The following is a 19211-nucleotide window of genomic DNA, read 5'->3' as shown; positions in this document are numbered from 1 at the left end:
CAGATGGACAGGCAGACGGGCACGGGGAGACAGGAAGGGATGGACAGCTGGACGGACAGACGGGGGCAGGGAGGGACGGGCAGCGGGTGAGGAACTGGCAGGGTGGACAGACAGATGGACACGGGTGGATGGACAGATGGACGCGGGAAGGAATGGACAGCTGGACAGACAGATGGATGCAAGGAGGCTGGAAGGATGGACAGACGGATGCGGAGGGCTGAAGGGTGGGAGCAGAGCTGGCAGGGTGGACAGACAGGGATGGACAGACAGAGGGACAGGTGCAGAACATGGGTGGACAGACGGACGGGTGGGCAGTTGCAGGTGCTGGGCAGTGGGGGAGTACAGGAGCTGTGGGGGCCCACGAAGAGGGGGGGCAGGACACCCCCACCCACCCAGAGGGACCTGCACCCCCAAATCAATGGGAACAGCAACTGCAGGGTCCTCACAGCAGCCGGACCAGCAGCCCCAGAGCTGTGTCATGTCCCCTCAGCCACCCACCGTGTCCTCCCGGGAACACCAACCCCAGGGGCTGAGGGTATCCCTGGAGTGAATCCCTGGGTGACCTGGAGTGAATCCCACCCACCCCAACATCCCAACCCCTGGACATGGGGCACCTCAGTCCCAGAGCGATGGAGCAGGGTGGCAAGGGTGGGCTGGAGACCCCGAGGCAGGGCCTCAGCTGGCGGGCAGGACTCCTGCAATTCCACAGACAAGGGCACGAGTAGCCAGGAGCCTGTGTAAGAAAATCCAGCTTCTTGGCCCCCAAACACCTATTTTTAGCCCCAAAACCCCACCCCAATTTCCTGGGGAAGCTCCCACCCAATCCCCCCCTTCCCCACCTCACCACACACAATCCCAGCAGGAGTTACTGCAGCTTTTTTTCCATTTTATTTTCCTTACACAATGAAGTGTTTGTTGGGCATTACAATTTCTCAACTTTTTTCAGATGATTCTTAAACAAATTTGGTTTGTTTTTTTTTTTTCTACCGTCACGTGAGAACATTAAGGCAACGTACAAAAAAAAAAAAAAAGAACAAAAAAAAAAAAAGAAAAAAAGAAAAAAATCTGACATAAATTAAAATGCAGAAATTTACAGGTGTAAATGCAGAGTTTCAGCAACTCAGAGCTGAGGACTCGAGCCCTGCGGTGGGACCAGGGGGATGAGGGGGATGAAGAGGGTGTAAGGCTCGGATGCGATATGTTTTGTTTTTTTTTTTCCCAACCTTGCTAGAAACAGTGAAAAGAAAAAAAAAAAAAATTCTCGATGGACTCCTACCAGCCTCTACAGGAAACCTGGAATATTCCACACGGGATGTACGGCAAACTCTGGCTCCAAATACCCTGTACAGAACGGTCCCGGGGCTGCTGTCAGTGGGGGGGGCCCTGGGATGGGGAAATCCCGGGATGGGGGAGCCCCGGGGAGCCCGATCCGTACAGGGTATGAGCTCGGGGAGCGGCTAAACTCGGTTACAACAAGGTCAAATCAAGCGACAGCGCGCCCATCCACGTGTCTAACATCAGGTACAGACTTCCCAAGGGCAGGATTTCTTTTGGAAGAAGGCTTATTCCAGTTGCAGGAGGCTGGCATGAGGTGTATGGATGCCTGGGCACAGCTCCCGGGCGTGGCAGCGGGGCCCGCAGTCCGTTTAGAAGCATTTACGGTGCACGATGGAGGGGCCGGACTCGTCGTACTCCTGCTTGCTGATCCACATCTGCTGGAAGGTGGAGAGGGACGCCAGGATGGAGCCGCCGATCCACACAGAATATTTGCGCTCCGGCGGGGCGATGATCTGCGGGAGAGGAGAGAACAGTGGTCAGGGCACAGCCAGAGCCTTCCCTTCACCCCTCACCCCCCGGAGCCCGTCCCACCTTGATCTTCATGGTGCTGGGGGCCAGCGCCGTGATCTCCTTCTGCATCCTGTCGGCGATCCCGGGGTACATGGTGGTGCCTCCAGACAGCACCGTGTTGGCGTACAGGTCCTTCCTGATGTCCACGTCACACTTCATGATGGAGTTGAAAGTGGTCTCGTGGATGCCACAGGATTCCATGCCTGGGTGGGGAGGAGAGAGGGGCAGGTTCGTTAGTGCCACCCAGGATGCCCAAGTGCCCACCGACCACCTTGTCAGTGCCACCCAGCCCCCTTTCTGCCACAAAGCAGCTTGTTACTACTAACCCAGGACCCCTCAGTGCCCACCCACCCCATTGTTAGTGTCAGACAGGTCCTTGTATGCACCACTCAGGACCTCTTGGTGACGCATCCTGAACCCCTCCCCTCCACCCATCAACCCCACCCCACCTGGAGCTGACCCTGCCCCACACATACCCAGGAAAGAAGGCTGGAAAAGGGCCTCTGGACACCGGAACCTCTCGTTGCCGATGGTGATGACCTGCCCGTCGGGCAGCTCGTAGCTCTTCTCCAGCGAGGAGGAGGAGGCGGCCGTGGCCATCTCCTGCTCGAAGTCCAGGGCCACGTAGCAGAGCTTCTCCTTGATGTCCCGCACGATCTCCCGCTCGGCCGTGGTGGTGAAGCTGTAGCCCCTCTCTGTCAGGATCTTCATGAGGTAGTCGGTGAGGTCGCGGCCGGCCAGGTCCAGACGCAGGATGGCGTGGGGCAGAGCGTAGCCCTCGTAGATGGGCACGGTGTGGGTCACACCGTCCCCAGAGTCCATTACAATGCCTGTGGTGCGGCCAGAGGCGTAGAGGGACAGCACGGCCTGAATGGCCACGTACATGGCCGGGGTGTTGAAGGTCTCAAACATGATCTGGAAGAGAAGAGGAGAAGAGTCAATTAGCAGCGGGTCCCCAGCTGGGCGTGTGCACTCAGTGTTAGAACACACATGCTTGGCATGCAGAGCAACCCGGTGTGTGAAGGGAAAGCCAAAAAGGATGCAGGCAGAAACACAAATGAAAGAACCTGAGGCGTCAGGGGAGAAATGCCAGGAGAACAGAACCCTGAAAATGTCGGGAGAAACAAAACAAAACAAAAAAAAGAACAAAATATTCAGGTTTCAGATGTAACGAAGGAGGTTCGTGAAGATGAGTGAGGGGGGCCGGCGGGCGGAGGGGGCACGGTACCTGCGTCATCTTCTCTCTGTTGGCCTTGGGGTTCAGGGGAGCCTCTGTGAGCAGCACCGGGTGCTCCTCGGGGGCCACACGCAGCTCGTTGTAGAAGGTGTGGTGCCAGATCTTCTCCATATCGTCCCAGTTGGTGACGATGCCATGCTCGATGGGGTACTTGAGGGTCAGGATGCCCCTCTTGCTCTGCGCCTCATCCCCGACGTAGCTGTCCTTCTGCCCCATGCCCACCATGACGCCCTGCGGAGCCGAGCGGGTGAGTCAGCGCCGCCCCCGCCCCGGGCCCGGCCCGGCCCGCGCCCCGCGCCCCCCGCCCGCCTCACCTGGTGCCGGGGGCGGCCGACGATCGAGGGGAACACGGCGCGGGGCGCGTCGTCCCCGGCGAACCCGGCCTTGCACATGCCGGAGCCGTTGTCGATGACGAGGGCGGCGATTTCCTCTTCCATGGCGGAGGCTGCGCCGGGAGGAGGGAGGGAAGGGAAAGGGCCGGGTCAGCGGCCGCCGCGGCCCCGGGAGGAGCCGCTGGCTGCGGGCCATGCCCGGCCCCCCCCGCCCCGATGGTCCCTCCCGTTTGAATCGCCCGTTTGAATCTCCCGCGCGCTGACGTCACCCGCCGCCTCCACCAATCGCGGCGCGCCCCCCCGCACCCCCCCCACCTGCCCGGACCCACGGGCGAGACCATCCCAGCGCGGAACGGGGGGAGCGGGGGGGGGGGACACCCCACAGGGCCGCAGCCCACCGCGGGGCTGGGTGAGACCGAGCGCAGTAAAACCCCCCCTGCACCCCCCGAGGAACGCGGGGGAAGGGGCGGCGCGGGCGCGGCGCGGGGCCGTGCGGTACCTGCTGCGCGGGGGTCGCTGCTGTGGGCGATGCGGTGACGGTGCCGCCTGGTCCGGTGCCGCCGGCTGAGTGAGACCGCCCGGCTGCCAGCCCCGACTTTTTATACCCGGAGGGCGACGGCCCCACCCTCCCGGCCGAGAACATCGCCATATATGGAGATCTTTCAGAAACACGCGCTTCCATTGGTCGGCGCGGCCCAGGCCACGTGGGGCGGCTGCCGGGCTGGCCCCGCCCCCTCGGCACCCCGGAACCTGCATGGGGCGGGGGGGGCCGCGGGGGGGGCGACCCCCGGCCCCGACGGGACCCCCCGATCCCGGCGGGACCCCCCGGCTCGGGCACCCCCGGGCAGCGCCGGGCACCCCCCCGGCAGCGCCTCCGGGGCGGCCGGGCCCCCGCGGGCCTGGCCGGGCCGGGCCTGGCCCCGCACCCCGAAAGTGGGACCGCGCCCCCCGCCCCGGGCAGCACGTGCACCCCACCCGGGCACCGGGACCCCCCCGCCCGGGCACCGGACACACCACCCCTGCCCACGGCACCTGCACCCCCGCCTTGGCACTGGGACCCCCCACCCACCTGCACCCCCACCCACAGCACCAGGACCCCCCACCCACAGGTCCTTCACACCCCACCCGCGGCACCTGAGACCCCCCCCCAGCACCAGCACCAGCACCCTGCCCACAGCACCGGGCTGGGCATCCCTGGTGCCCCCCGACTCGCCCCCCGCTGCACCCCAGACCCTGCCCTGCACACACCTGTGCCCACCGCAGCCCCACAGGGGACACCTCACACCTGGGGGTGCCCACCAGGGCTACAGGCACCCCCCGGCCCCCCAACGCCTCCCCCAGCACCCACAGGCCCGGCTGTGCTGCCCCTGCACCCCACAGACACCCCACACCCCCCTGTCAGTGCTGCCACCCCAGTGACCCCAGTGACACCCCAGTCTGAGCCCCCCCAGCCCCAAATCTGGCCCCTCCCCAGCCCACTCAGCCTGGGGGGCTCCTCACACCAAGCCCCCCCGTTCCCTGGGGGTGCCACGGGCCCTGAGCCCCCAAGCCACGGTGGGTCACGGCCATGGCTCCACCTGTGCAGTGTCAGGTGTGGGGGGGATCCCTGTGCAGGCCGGGTGGGCACACAGCAGGCCAGGTGGCCACGCCTCATGCCAGGTAGCCATGCACTGTGTCAGGTGGCCATGCACTGTGTCAGGTGGCCATGTACCATCTCAGCTAGCCAGGTGCTATGCCAGGTAGCCACACACTGTGTCAGAGGCCCACACGTCCTGTCAGGTAGCCATGTAACACATCAAGTAGCCACATGTCAGGTAGCCACACACCGTGTCAGGTAGCCATGCACCATATCAGGCAGCCACACACCATGCCAGGTAGCCACAGACTGTGCCACAGGCCCATGCACCAGCCACCCACGCCAGCTCCTGGCCCCTCGGTGCCACTCAGGCCCATGGCAGCGGTGGCCACCGGCCTCACCATCCTTGTGTCCCACAGAATTCCCACTGCCTGCCCAGCCCCTCCCAGCAGCTCCCGGTGCCACTGCCATGGGTGGTAGGGGGCTGTCGGGGCGCAGCAACAGCAGCGAGTTCAGGGTGGCCCTGGGTGGGCGATGGGGGTCCCGGGGGGTCCCGGCACAGCCCGAGGGGTCTCGTGTCCCCCGTGCCAGCGCCGTGTCCCGCCGGGCCGTGGTGGAACCGGGGGGGCACCGAGGGGTGTGGCCAGGGGGGCTGCGCAGGTGACACCGCATCCCGCGGGTCCCGGGGGACACCCCGGCGGGACCCCCCGCCCGGACCCGGCACCGGCGCTGCCCGAGGGGGCCGCCCCTCCCCGTGACTCAGGGCGGGCAGGGCCGGGCAGGGAGGGGCAGGGCCGGGAGGAGGAGGAGGAGGAGGAGGAGGAGGAGGAGGAAGGCACTACCCCCGCCCCGCCCCGCTGCCCGGTACCCGTCCATCCGTCCGTCCGTCCTTCCGCGCTGCCAGTGTGCACGTGAGGAGTGATGATGGGGGGGGTCCCACCACCCAGCACTCCAATACTGCTCCAGAACCCCCGAACCCCTGCCCTGACACCCCCGGGCTGGTGGGGCACGGCCAAGCCCCCTCCATCCCTCTGCCAGCCCCCCACCAGGGGGGCAGGTCAGCACCCCCAAATCCCTCCCGAGAAGGCTGTTGGATGGAAACCAGGAAGGGGTCCCACCACCAGTACTCCAATACCCCTCCTGACCCCCACTGCGACCCCCACCCCAAAGCCCTGCCCTGATCCCCCTGGGCATGTGGGGCACAGCTGAGCCCCCTCCACCTCCCCTCTGCCAGCCCCCCATCAGGGCTGGGGGCTGGGGAACCCCGGGCAGCCCAGCACCCCCATATCCCTCCTGGTAAGAGTGTTAGATGGGAACCAGGGGCGGCACCCACCCGGGGGGTGTCACCCACCCCAGCCCCCTGCAATGCCCTGGCCTGTCACGAGCGTGTTGGGTCTCAGCAGCCCCCAGTGGGGAGGGGTCCGGCTGTCCCCAGGCCGAGGGGACGCAGGGACACACTGTGGCTGTGGGGCAGCGCCCAGGGGGCCCCCCCGAAGGGAACCTGACTCCGCCGGGGGGCCGGGGGGAGCTGTGGTGTATAAATGCTGCTCCCGGCTGCTCGGCCAGGCAGGTGCCAGCGGGCACCCACTGAGAGCCGTGTTACCACCCCCAGCTGCCCACGGCCCCCCCGGAGCCCCCTGGGACCCTGACCCACTTATCCCCCACCGCCAGGGCCTGAAAGCTGAGCCGGCTCCGTTTCGGGGGTCAGTTACAGCGGCTCGGGTGTCACAGCTCGGGGGGCCACGGCACCCCCCGGCTCGGGCAGAGCCAGCCCGGCATGAAAAAGTCATGAGCAACCAAAGCTGGGGTTGTTTGTGGGAACAATAACCGGGCACGGGGCTGACACCGGAGCTGCTGGGCCAGGGAGATGGTGGCAGGAACCAGGGCGGCATCACCAGGACGTGGCCAGAGCCCAGCACGGGGGGTCCGAGCACTTCGGGGGGCCCAGGCGGTGGCACAGCCTGTCCCTGACAGGCCCAGGTGGAGCGTGGCCGAGGCTGGAGGTCTTTGTGGCTGCACCTGCCCCGTTTGGGGGGTCCCAGTTGGGCTGGGGTTCAGTGCCTGCAGGGTGGGAGTGGGGCCTGTTCCCTGCACCCCTGTCCCCCCCAGTCCCTGCACCTCCTGCCCCCATCATGGGGCCGGACCCTCATCATTGTCATGAGTTCCAGGCGGTCTCAGCCCCGAAGGACCCCACGCCCCGGGATGGCTCCAAGGGGGGGCTGGGGGTGTCCGTGACCCCGATCCACAGCTGCAGAAGGGATTTGGGGCCACAGGACAGATGGAGGCCAAGGGCCCCAAAGCAGGATAAAAGGTTTACACTAATCAAAATGCCTGGCTAATTGGAAAAGGCGCTTAGGGGCTGGCCGGGAGGCGGCGCGGCTGGAGGTGACCCGCTGCTGAATCAGAGGGACCGGTAACCTTAACCCGCCGGCATCGGAACGGATACGCCGGCCCGGATCGGGTTCCCACCCAAGTTTTCCACCCGCGGCTCCGCCACAGCCGGACGGGGCCGCGGCGAGGGACGGTGGCGTGGCCGGGGGCTGCCGCGGTGCCCCCTCGCCTGGGCGTCCCCGGTGCCCACCGTGACCCGGCCAGTCTCTAACCCCACCTGAGGGTACCCAGGCGGGTCGCAGCCCCCCAGGCCCCGTCCCGCTCCGTGGGTCCGGGGCAGCGCAGCCGCCCCCGCCGCGGGCGCTCGGTCCGGCCCCGCCGCGACGCCCGGGCTCGGCAGTGCCGGGGAGCCCCCGCCGGCCCCCCGGGGGCCGCCCCGCCTCGGCGGAAGATGCCAACGAATGGGATCCACCAGGTGCTGAAGATCCAGTTCGGGCTGATCAACTGCGAGAGCCGGTACCTGACGGCAGAGAGCTTCGGCTACAAGGTGAACGCCTCGGCGCTCAGCCTCAAGCGCAAGCAGATCTGGACGCTGGAGCAGGATGAAGCCGACAGCTCCATCGTCTTCCTCAAGAGCCACCTGGGCCGGTACCTGGGCGCCGACAAGGACGGGAAGGTGCACTGTGAGGCAGAGCAGCCGGGCCGGGACGAAGGCTTCAGCATCATCACGCAGTCGGACGGGCGCTGGGCGCTGCAGTCGGCCCCGCACCGGCGCTTCTTCGGGGGGCGCGAGGACCGGCTGTCCTGCTTCGCCCCCAGCGTGACGGAGGGCGAGCTGTGGACCGTGCACCTGGCCATGCACCCCCAGGCCAACCTGCTGAGCGTGAGCCGCCGCCGCTACGCCCACCTGAGCGCCCACGAGGATGAGATCGCCACCGACAGCAACCTGCCCTGGGGGGTGGACGCGCTCATCACCCTCTGCTTCCAGGACAAGAAGTACAGCCTGCGCACGGCCGACGAGCGGTACCTGCGCTGCGATGGCACCCTGGTGCCCGAGCCCGGCGCCGGCACCGGCTACACCCTCGAGTTCAAGGCCGGCAAGTTGGCGTTCAAGGACTGCGACGGGAAGTACCTGGCGCCCACCGGACCCACCGGCACCCTCAAATCCGGCCGCAGCTCCAAGCCGGGCAAGGATGAACTCTTTGACCTGGAGGAGAGTCACCCCCAGGTGGTGTTCACGGCGGCCAATGGCAGATACGTCTCCATCCGGCAGGGTAAGGGCTGCCCACCCCCCGCATCCCCCTGCTGCCCCTGCCTGCACCCCCCTGCCTGCACCCTGCACCGAACTCCCTCCCTGCACCCAACTCCCTCCCTGCACCCTGCTGCCCGCACAGGGGTCCCCACTGCCCATCTACTTCACCCCACTGCCCCTCTCCCTGCTCCCTGCCCATCCCTGGGCCCCCCATGCTCCCACAGCTCTGTGGGGGCACCCCTGGGACCACCACCCCAGGGGGGACACTCCACAGTAACAACCCCACAGTGCTGCCCCTGCCTGGGGGGCACCCTGCGGCCACATCCCTGGGGACATGGGATACCCCAGCTCAGCTGCTAGAGGGGGGCATAGGGGTCCTGCCTGCTCGAGGGGGGGGTCTGAGGTCAGTGGGGTGGAGTGGGAGCAGCCATGGAGGTGGGAAAGGGCTCGGGGGGGGTGTGGGGGTGCGTGGGTGTGTGTGTACACACGTGTGTGTGTGTGTGCAGGGGCTCAGGGAGGTGTGGGGGTGTGTGGGTGTGTGTGTACACATGTGTGTGTGCACATGCAGAGCTGTGGGTGTGCACAGGTGGGTGTGCACGCATGTGTTTGTACCTGTGTGTGCACGTGAAGGGCTCCGTGGGTGTGCACAGAGGGGTGTGGGTGTGTATACACACACGTGTGTGCAGGTCCTCATGTGTGCACAGGGCTCTATGTGTGTCCCCATGTGTGCACAGGGCTCTATGTGTGTATACACACACGTGTGCATGTGCAGGTCTCCACGTGTGTGTGCACACGCGTGTGCAGGGCTGTGGGCTCAGGTGTGCTCAGGTGTGTCCGTGTGCACACACACACAGGTGTGCAGGGCTCTGTGCAGCACCTCTGGGTCCACAATTTGTGTGTGCACCCCACACATGATGCCCTGTGTGCACACATACGTGTGTAGAGCCATTGGATGTGAGCCCTTCAAGGACCCCCCCTCGCCCCCAGGTGCCCCTTGGGGACGGTGCCACCCCCGTGCCAAGCAGCTTAGAGCCGGGTGACAGGGGGGACCAGCTATAAATAGGGGTTTGTGACCAGATGGACACGGTGGTGACAAGCTGATTAACCAGCCCAATTAGCACAATTGTTTGCAGGAGGATTTGGAAGGAGGTGGGGGAGGAAGAAGGAGGCTGTGGGGTTGTGGGGGTGATGGTCAGCATGGTCACAATGGCTGGAGTGGGATGGATGGCTGGAGCGGAATCAGTGACGTGGCTGGAGTGAGATTGGTGACAGTGACTGGACTGGGATTGGTCCTGGTGGCTGGAGAGGGACTGGTGACCACGGATGGAATGGGACTGTTGTTCATGGCTGGACTGGAATTGGTCCTGATGGCCAGAGTGGGACTGGTGCTGGTGGCTGAAGTGGGATCAGTGCCAAGGGGCGGAGCAGGATCAGTGTCCATGGCTGGAGCAAGATCAATACCTGGAGCAGGATTGGTGCCGATGGCCGGAGACTGACCAGTGTCCATGGCTGGAGTGGGACCAGCACCAACATCCACCCCCACCCCCAGGTGTCAATGTCTCGGCAAACCAGGACGAGGAGCTGAACCACGAGACCTTCCAGCTGCAGATCGACCGCGACACCAACAAGTGCAGCCTCCACACCAACACCGGCAGCTACTGGACCCTGGTGGCCCACGGGGGCATCCAGGCCGTGGCCACCGAAATGTGAGTGGGGCAGGGTGGGGAAAGGGGGCCCGGGGGGACGCGGCCCCGCCCGGCTCACGCTGTCCCTGTGTCCCCAGCGCTGCCAACACCATGTTTGACATCGAGTGGCGCGGGCGGCGCGTGGCCCTGCGCGCCAGCAACGGCCGCTACGTCTGCACCAAGAGGAACGGGCAGCTGGCGGCCGTCAGCGACGCCGTGGGTGAGTGCTGGGGGGGACTGGGGCACCCAGGGTGGGCCCCCGGGGGTGCTGAGCGCCGGGTACCGCGCAGGAGAGGACGAGGAGTTCACTCTGAAGCTGATCAACCGCCCGATGCTGGTGCTGCGGGGCGAGCACGGCTTCGTCTGTTACCACCGCGGCTCCAACCTGCTCGACTCCAACCGCTCTGTCTACGACGTCTTCCACATCAGCTTCAGCGACGGCGCCTACCAGATCCGAGGTGGGTGCGGGTTACAGGGCAGGGGGGCTGGGGGTCTGTCCAGCTCGCACTGACGGCCCCCCCCGGGGACTCCCCGCAGGCCAGGGGGGCAAGTTCTGGTACGTGGCGAGCAGCGGGTCGGTGTGCAGCGACGGGGACCTCTCCGAGGATTTCTTCTTTGAGTTCCGGGAGCGCGGCCGCGTGGCCATCAAAGCGAAGAACGGGCGGTACCTGCGCGGGGACCCCGCGGGGACCCTCCGCGCCGACAGCGAGTCCGTGCTGCGGGCCACGCTCTGGGAGTACTGACCCCCCTTCCCGGGCAGCCCCCGCCCCAGGCACCAGCCTGTCCCCCGGCAAAGGGGGGTGGTGGCAGCAGTGGCAGCGCCCATGGCAGCCGTGCCCCCGGCCCCTCGACCCACGGCATTAAAGTCACCTGGATCACACCAGGGCAGCGCCGCGTCCTCCTTCCCCATCAGGATCCACCCCGTCCCCCTCCCGGGAGCCCCCACCCCCCATGGTAAGGGCTGATCTGGGGGGGCAGTGGGATGCAGAGACCCCCAGGGGTGCCATAGGGGAAGGGGGGGTTGGCAAAGCAACCCCACTGTGGGCAGGACCCGCAGGAGCTGCACAGGGAGCTGGAGCACGGAGGGGTTGTGGAGCCCATGGCCCCTCTGGCAGGCTGGGGGTGGCAGTGGCAGCCCCCCGCCCCGGCAGTGTCAGGACCCTCCGGGAGGATGGAAAGGAACAGAGGCGGGCACGGGGTGAGCGACAGGATCGTTTTCATGGCAGACGACAGAGTTACAGACAGTGGAGCGGTGCGGGCAGGGCGGGGCCCAAACACGCCGCACCAGCACGGAAATACGGGATCATTTATAGAAACAACGGGGGAGCGGAGACCCCCTCCCCTGCCCAGCAGAAAACGGGGCTCCCCCGGGCACAGCACCCTGTTTGTCCTGATCCTGAAGGCAAGACGGCTCGGGGGGCTCAGCCCGCAGCCGGCCCGGCTCGGCACGGCCACTACACTACCACGGATCCACAAAACACGCGGCCCCGGGGGGGCTGCCCCGGCCTGGCCGGGCTGGGGGGCGGCAGGGCAGGGCTGGGCCAGCCCAGGAGCCCCCGCTCCGCCACCGAGACCCCCGCGGTGCTGCCGACAACACGACCACGAAACACGCACAGACACACCCCCCGCCCCGACCACTGCCCACCCCGCCCCTGTTCCGGCGGGGTGGGCTGGGATGGGGGGCTCTCCCGTGGGCACCCGCCCCGGCCGGCGGGGTTTTTGGGGCGTGCTGGCCGCCCCCCTGCTCACAGCAGGACCAGGCTGGGGTTCCTCAGCTGCCGGTAGATGTTCAGGAGCTTCTCGGCCGTGGCAGCGCCCTCAGCCCCCTCCTCACCCGGGGGCGGCTGGTCCCGGAGGGTCTGCGCCTCCTTCAGCAGCATCTGCAGGAGGGAGATGTAGGGAATGTAGTGGGGAGGTACCTCTGCGTGCACCCCACGGGGCAGGGATCAGGGGGTGCTCACCTCGTGGTTGGCCTGGATCTGCCGCAGGTACTGCATGCGGAGGTCGGGGGGTCCCGAGCCCTGCGCCGCCTGCTCCAGCACCAGCGCCTGCGAGGAGGGAGGGTGCTGGGGGAGCTGGCACCACCCAGCCCCAGGGACCCCAATCCCATGAGCCCCAGCCCCAGGGACCCCCAACTCCAGGGGCCCCAACCCTGGGGACCCCCAAAACCTGAGAATCCCAGCCCGGGGCACATGGCCAACACTGCCCCGGGCTCCGTGGCCCAAATGCCCTGAGATGTGGTGATCCCACCATCCCCAGGCCATGCTGGGCTGGACTGTAACATGATGGTGCCACAGAATCCTCGTGCTGCACCCCCAGCTTCTATCCTGGGGGGGAGTTTGGGTCCCTTGGGGTCCTCCTGTCCCCCAGGGCAGTGCCTGAGCATACCTGGATGCGCCGGATGACGGCGTGGTGTGTCCTGCACATGTGGGCCAGGGATGGGCTCTCCATCAGGATCTCCACGGCCTGGATGGGACCCGCTGGGCTCAGGTCATTCATGGCCACCTGGACAGGGAGAGCAGTGTCACTGGCAGCTGGGGGGCTCAGGACCCCTCCCCATGGGTACCAGGCTCCCCAGGAGGCTCCCTTCACCCCCAAACCCTCCTGCTGGGCACAGACCCCAGCCCACCCTTCCCAGGGCCAGCTGTCCCCAGCCCAGTGCCCACAGAATCCCCGGTGAGCCCTCCCAGGACTGAGCCTGGCAGGCTCAGCCCCAGCAGAATTAACACAGTCATTAATCACCCCGGGGACATGCGAGCTCTCGGGGGAATCCACCCGTGCCAGGTACCTGGGGGCCCCTCGGCGGGGTCAGCCAGCAGAGCTGGGCAGAAATCCCTGTTTTCCTGTGCCTTTAGAGGGGAATTTTACATGAAATGGGGATGAGCTGCAGGAGATCGGATTTACACCCCAAATCCAGCTGTGTTTTCCCCTTGTTCTCCAGAGCCAGCAGGGAAAGGCCATTTCTTCCCACAGCCCAGCCTCATGCCAGGCTGGGGCACGGTGAGTGTCTGAGGCATCCACAAGGATGCAGCAGCAGCACCCACTGTCCTACCTGGCAGGGAAATGGGAACACTGAGAGGGGGAACACCCACATGGAGCAGGAGGGAAGTGACCACAGCCTTTGGGAAGCCCAGGGTTGGGAGAAGTGACTGGGAATGCTGCCCTTCCAGCCCAGCAGATGGAGGTCAGGACGGCGTGGCCGTGCATCACCCCGCTCCCTGGCACCGGGAAGGAGACGGCTTTGTGGGACAGGGAGCTTCCCTGCAGGCTGACCCAGTCCTTGGCTCAGGGCTAACCCATTCCTTGCCTCTCGGACGAGCAGCTGGACGTGGCCGCCGTCGGGTGCTGTGCCACACACCGATGCCACCTCCGCGCTGCTCAGCGCCTCGGCCCCGGGGTTCTCTGCCAGCAGCCAGCGCAGCGTGGCACAGCTCAGGGGCACATCTGGGGACCAAAGGACAGGGCAGAGATGTGACACTGCTGACAGGGTGTGCCCGGGGCAGCCCCTGAGTGGCCAAGGGTGACACAGGGGCCGGTCCCCTCCCTGCTGGGACATGCTGAGCTCGGTCACAGCACTGTCACTGCACCCATGTGTGACAGCCCACGCGCTGTGCTGGGGACAGGGGGCTCACACCGCCCTCCTGGCCCAAAGGAGAGGCTGTGACAGTGTCACCCTGCCCAAGGACACCTCCCTGGTACTCCTGGGATGATCCTGCCCAGGGACCCACCTGTTCCCGAGGTTTTCAGGGCGCTTTTCAGCAGCTCCGAGGACACCCGGATGGACGCTGCTGAGGGGGGCAACTTCCCCTCTCCCGGGGTTTTCCCTTCCTCGGGCTCAGTCTGTTCCTGGGACACTTTGAGGAAGGTCTCCACGGGGTCTGGGGGGGCAGGGGGTGCGTCTGGCCCGGGGGGGCTGCTCCCGAAACGGAGGCACTGGAGCATGTCAATGGTGCATTGGCTGAGGGGCAGGCAGATCCCCTCCCTGTCCGGGGACAGCAGGGGCGAGTCGTCGGGCAGGAAGTCATCCAGGTCCTCGGAGGAGTCGGAGCCGCTGCCCAAAATATCCCGTAAACTGTAGTAGAGGGCACAGGAGATGGTCAGAGGCAGGTCCAGCTTGGTGTCCGCAGTGGGGCCGAGGGGCAGCGTCAGCTCCCGCTTGTTCCCAGGGAGCAGCTGGTCAATGGGGAACGTGAAGGTGGTGGCCGAATCCACGGACTCCTCCTCTAAGGCACAGGGGCTGGCCAGGAGCTGGACACAGAGGGTCCAGCCCTCCTCCAGGCTGTACTCGCTGCAGTTTTCCAGCAAGCAGGAGATGGTGACGGTGTCCTGGAGCAGGAGGCAGCTCCAGTTGGCAGTGACGGTGCAGGCGATGGGCTTGGGGCCCTCGTGGCTGGAGAGCAGCGCCGCGCTCACGTTCATCACCTGGTTCAGGCTGGCCAGGGCTCGGTTCCTCTGGTCCACGGCCTTCTTCAGGAAGGACACTCTGCAAGGACAGCGTGACAGGGATGGAACAGTGGGAGGGATGCCGGGACAGCGCCGGGAGCGCGGTGCCAAAGGCTCTGTGCTGCCATTGCTGAGCTGAGCAGCCACTGGCATGATCCCAGTGCCCAGAGCCACCACAGGAACCTCCCAGCTCCTTCCCCCGGCAGCCCCAGATCCATTTCCCCACCAGAGCTGACTCTGTGGAGCAGCTCTGGACAGCCAGACCCTGGGAATCCCCCCGTGGAGGGAGGGGGGGCCTCGCCCACACCCCCTTCCCGTGCACAAACAGCCATGGAGACGGAGGCACGTGCCTGCCCTGCCTGTTAGTGCCAGCTTGGCATGCGTGACAGGCGCCTGGCACCCTGCCTGTGCCACCTTCTGCTGCCATGGCTGCTGCTGCCAGCCCGCCCACAGCGCTGGGGATGGCTGTGCCATGGAGAGGGGGCTGCCCTCAAACACTGGTTTTATGTTATTGAGGTTGGGGGAAGCTTCCCAGCCAGGGAAGGTAAAATGTCTCTCACTGAGAGAGTTGGGGTCATTCAGCCTGGAGAAGGCTCCAGGGAGACCTTAGAGCCCCTTCCAGTGCCTAAAGTGGCTCCAAGAGATCTGGAGCCACAGAAGCTGTGGTTGCCCCTGGATCCCTGGAAGTGTTCAAGGCCAGGTTGGACGGGGCTTGGAGCAAACTGGGATAGTGGAAGGTGTCCCTGCCCATGGCAGGGGGTGGAATGAGATAAGCTTTAAGGTCTCTTCCAACCCAAACCATTCAGAAATTCCATAATTAATTACCGACAGAGACCTGCACAGCCCCTAGCTCGGTGCCCCTGCACCCCTGTACCTCTCTGAGGTGTTCCCTATCCCGGACAGCAGCTCCTTGATCCTCCGGCCGATCTCGGCAGGTGTCAGCTCCACGTCTGGCTCCTCGGGGCTGCACAACCCACAGGACACGAGGCTGCCCTTGGCCGAGAGAGCCAACAGCTCCGACTCACCTGGGGCACAGACAGGGCTGGTCAGGGCTGGGGGGCCAGGAGGGGAGCAGGAGCTTCCCGGAGGGCTGAGGGGGGGATGCAGGGGGGACAGGGAGCAGGATGGCACTGCCTGCCTCAAGGCAGCGGGGTATGATGGAGACAGGACACCAACCACACCACACCCAGCTCACACGCAGCCCCCCAAGAAGGGACACCTGCCCTGTCCCCACCACCCCCCAGCCAAGGCCAGCAGCACCCAGGGAGGGTCACAGCTGCCACACAACATCCCTGCTGGTGGCAAAGGCAGCTCCGTGGGCAAGGAATCTGGACAGTAGCCCAACCCTGTACAGAGCCACGGGGAGGGGACAGGTGGGATCCCACTGCCCCAGTACCTTCTGAGGCCCGAGAGGACAAGGAAAGAGCCACGACGCTGCAGATACTCAAGCTGGCCGGGGACAGGACGGGGGGCAGGACGCCGGTGCTGCTCTCGGTGTCCTCGGGGTCCGAGGCGTCCCCCGCGCGGTCCAGGTCGACGGCGGAGATGTCGGAGTGGGTGCTGTAGTACATGCGGCTGCCGCTGCCGCAGGCCGCGCACAGGATGGGCCCGCGCAGGGAGTACTCCCTGAGCTCCGGCACCGTCGCCTCCTCCCGCTGATCCGCCTTCACCGCCACCATCTTGCCGTAGTGGCCCACGGCCACCACGCAGTCACAGCCGGGCTCGCCCGGCGGCGGCTCGTCCTCCTCGGCGTCGTCGGCCGCGCGCCGCTCCGTGCGCAGGGCCCCGATGAACACGATGGGCTCCTCCAGGTGGTGCAGGATCTTCACCGGCGGGTCCGGCGTGGACACGTCCCGGCAGCCGCTGTCGGTGGCAGCGGGCGAGGAGCTGAGGGCTTTGAGGGGCACGGAGCAGAGCTGCCCGTCCGGGAACCCGCACAGGATCATGGGCGACTCCAGCATGGCCGCATCGATGCCGAAGAGGAGGCTGAAGAGGGGCTCCTCCAGCACGAAGCCCCCCGAGCACCAGAGCCCCTCGGCGCCGGGCGCGGCCGCGCAGCACAGCACGGGCAGAAAGCAGGAGGGGGGCGTGTCCTCCCCGTCCCCCGGCGGGGAGCCGGGACAGAATTCCACCTGGCTGACCTGCCGGTACGGGGGCCCGTCCTGCTCCGGGCGCGGCAGCTCGTGCAGCCGCATCCACCACTTGCCCTCGGCCTGGGACAGCGTGATGACGAAGGTGCTGAGCAGGGTGAACATGCTCAGGCTGGCGTCGGGGAAGATGCAGGAATCCGCATCCACCGGGAACACGCCGGAAGGGCCGTTGCTTTCTTGGCCGTCGCCGTCCGTCTGCTCCATTAACCTTCGGGAAAACAGGGAAGAGCTCTGAGCCAAGGCGTGGGGAGAGGCCAGCGTGTCCCTTGGCCGCCTCCTCGCCTGGCCCTGGGAAAGGAGCTCCTGCAGCAGAGCTTTTAGCACCAGGGAGAGACAGGAATTCTGTGGGAACGATCACAAGACCAGAGCCCCCAACCCTCGGTGGGGCCAGGGATGTCCTGGCTGTGCAGCTCTGCTGCCCTTGGCTGGGCACTGGGGGCCTTCCTGGTGGGATCCAGTGTTTGCCAGAGGCTGCTCATGTGTGAGGCAGCCGGGATGACCCTGGGCAGCTGGAGATCGGGATGGGGACAGGGATGGGGGCTGGAGTGCTCTGGCATGGAGGGTTTGCAACCCCGGAGTCAGGGGCATGATCTGGAGAGAGCTGGAGCCTCACACAGAGAGAGAAGCCTCACTCCGTGGTGGGAAGGGGCAGCCCCAGGAGCCCAGGGATGAGGACATGGTGCTGACCCCAAAGGTGACAGACACCTCACCTGCTCTGCTGCTCCAGGGACACGCAGTAGATCCCGCTGTGGGCGCACAGGATGTAGAGCTGTCGGGGCTGGGGCAGCAGCTCCACGTGCCACACCTGGTCAGGACAGCGGAACACGGCCTGGGGAGGGGGCACAGAACAAAATGTCACCTCCCACAGCACCTCCCACGGCACCTGAAGGGGTGGCAGGGACGGGGGGGGGGGCTCCCTGCAGGGGGGGATCCAAAGCAATTCCCAGGGATAAAGGGATCCCTGGGCAGCCCCCAGCTGGGTTTTCCTGGGGTTGGGAGGGGGGCTGTGGCAGCCTGTCATTCCTGCTCCCCAGGGGGAAGGAAAGCAGGGATCAGGGAGCTGGTACTGCTCCACTTTGCAGAGCGGGAGCGCAGTGTGGGAGGCAGAGCCCGCTCCTACAGCGGTGCAGCTCTTAGAAATGATAATCAGAGCCAATTAACAGAGGCAGTGGCGTGTCAGTCACTAGTGACAGCAGGGACAACAGCCAGGCCTGGAGGAGAGGGAACAGGAGCCCCTGCGCTGGGGGGAATGAGCCTGGGGGGTCTGATCCAACGTCTGTCCCACAGGATTGGGAGAGGGGACAGCTGGCAGCACCCCCAGAGCTCCACAGGGACGGGCAGGGGGAGCTGGTGGGGTTGGATTGCTGGGGGATCCCGAGGGACTTGGCCATGAGTGGTATTCCTATGGGATGAGGGTCCCAGTGTGGAGCCCCCCCAACCCCCAGACCCCTCACCTTGAGCACTTTGCCCTCCTGGTCGTACACGTAGACGAACTCGGAGCCATTGGAGAGGTAGATCTCGTTCTCGTGGCACAGCACCCGGGGCTTGCCCGCCGCCAGTCCCCCCACCGGGCAGCAGAACCCGGCCAGGTAATCCACCCTGTGCCCCACCTGAGCCATGGTGCCGGCCTGGGGGGCACATCGAGTGGCAGGGGGTGTCAGGGGGAGGGGATGGGGCCCCTCTGCCAGCTGAGCCCAGACCCCCAGAGCCGGGGGTGATGCGGCCCTGTGGACCCCACACTCCTACTGGAGCCCCCCAGCCCCGGCAGAGCCCCCCATCCTCCCCAGCACAAGTCTAGACCCCCAGCCCCGCACCCCTCCGAGCCCCACAGCCCCTCATACCGCAGGCTCAGACACCCAGACCCCCCAGGCCCACGGTCACCCCCCGGCTGAGCCCCCCACACCTCCCCATTCCCACCCCCACACAGCCCTCTCCCCAAGCATCACCCTCAGCCCCCCGCTCCCCATCCCAGCGCCCCCAGGCCCACCCCCACAGCCCCCAGACCCGCTCCAGGGCCCCCCCCACCCCAGTCCTTGTCCCCCAGCCCCCGTCCCCCAGCCCCCCCACACCCCCGACTGAGACCCCCAGACGCCCCCAAGCGCAGCCCCACAAGCAGCCCCCCACCCCCCGCTCGCCCATATCCCCCCACCTCAATCATCTCCCCCGCTCCCCCCCGGCCCCCCGTCCCGCCCCCCTCCCCTCCCGGAGGGACCGCGGTACCGGGCGGGGGGCGCAGGCGGCTCCGCTTTACGGCTGCGCGGCGGCCGCCGCAATGGGCGGGGGGGAGTTTGCGACGGGCCGTAAAGCGGGGATGGGCGGGGAGGGGGGGGGCGGCACCCGGGGGTTTGTGTCCCCCC

The 19211-nt window shown here is 66.4% G+C and overlaps 3 protein-coding genes across 6 annotated transcripts; 1 reads left to right on the top strand and 2 right to left on the bottom strand.

Moving 5' to 3' along the window:
• Positions 1-865: 865 nt before the first annotated feature.
• On the bottom strand, positions 866-4013 carry ACTG1 (actin gamma 1). Of its 2 annotated transcripts, XM_064676175.1 has the most exons (6): positions 3917-4013; positions 3400-3530; positions 3077-3316; positions 2325-2763; positions 1870-2051; positions 866-1790 (listed from the first exon to the last, which is right to left on the bottom strand). In XM_064676175.1, the coding sequence occupies exons 2-6, from the start codon at positions 3520-3522 to the stop codon at positions 1647-1649; spliced, it is 1128 nt and encodes a 375-aa protein (XP_064532245.1). In that variant the 5' UTR covers positions 3523-3530; positions 3917-4013; the 3' UTR covers positions 866-1646. The 2 variants fall into 2 exon arrangements, with proteins under 2 accessions (XP_064532245.1, XP_064532246.1); XM_064676176.1 differs by lacking the exons at positions 3400-3530; positions 3917-4013 and adding an exon at positions 2916-2953 and having other exon boundaries at positions 3077-3168.
• Positions 4014-5858: 1845 nt separating this feature from the next.
• FSCN2 (fascin actin-bundling protein 2, retinal) lies at positions 5859-11141 on the top strand. Its single transcript, XM_064676169.1, has 5 exons — positions 5859-8598; positions 10126-10282; positions 10360-10481; positions 10552-10719; positions 10799-11141. The coding sequence occupies exons 1-5, from the start codon at positions 7776-7778 to the stop codon at positions 11002-11004; spliced, it is 1476 nt and encodes a 491-aa protein (XP_064532239.1). The 5' UTR covers positions 5859-7775; the 3' UTR covers positions 11005-11141.
• A 319-nt stretch (positions 11142-11460) lies between these two features.
• On the bottom strand, positions 11461-19162 carry FAAP100 (FA core complex associated protein 100). 3 transcript variants are annotated; one of them, XM_064676158.1, is made up of 10 exons: positions 19075-19162; positions 18309-18482; positions 17565-17683; positions 16101-17062; positions 15579-15729; positions 13990-14744; positions 13569-13705; positions 12650-12766; positions 12223-12309; positions 11461-12141 (listed from the first exon to the last, which is right to left on the bottom strand). In XM_064676158.1, exons 2-10 carry the CDS (start codon positions 18471-18473, stop codon positions 12007-12009), a joined length of 2628 nt encoding a protein of 875 aa, XP_064532228.1. In that variant the 5' UTR covers positions 18474-18482; positions 19075-19162; the 3' UTR covers positions 11461-12006. The 3 variants fall into 3 exon arrangements, with proteins under 3 accessions (XP_064532228.1, XP_064532227.1, XP_064532229.1); XM_064676157.1 differs by lacking the exon at positions 19075-19162 and having other exon boundaries at positions 18309-18580; XM_064676159.1 differs by lacking the exons at positions 11461-12141; positions 12223-12309; positions 12650-12766; positions 19075-19162 and adding an exon at positions 13373-13479 and having other exon boundaries at positions 18309-18583.
• Between the last annotated feature and the right edge of the window lie 49 nt (positions 19163-19211).

Source organism: Pseudopipra pipra, chromosome 19 (genome assembly GCF_036250125.1).
Source record: "Pseudopipra pipra isolate bDixPip1 chromosome 19, bDixPip1.hap1, whole genome shotgun sequence".
NCBI lineage: Eukaryota > Metazoa > Chordata > Aves > Passeriformes > Pipridae > Pseudopipra > Pseudopipra pipra.
The sequence above is the reverse complement of the archived record's forward strand: the minus strand, read 5'-3'. Positions and strand labels throughout refer to the sequence as shown.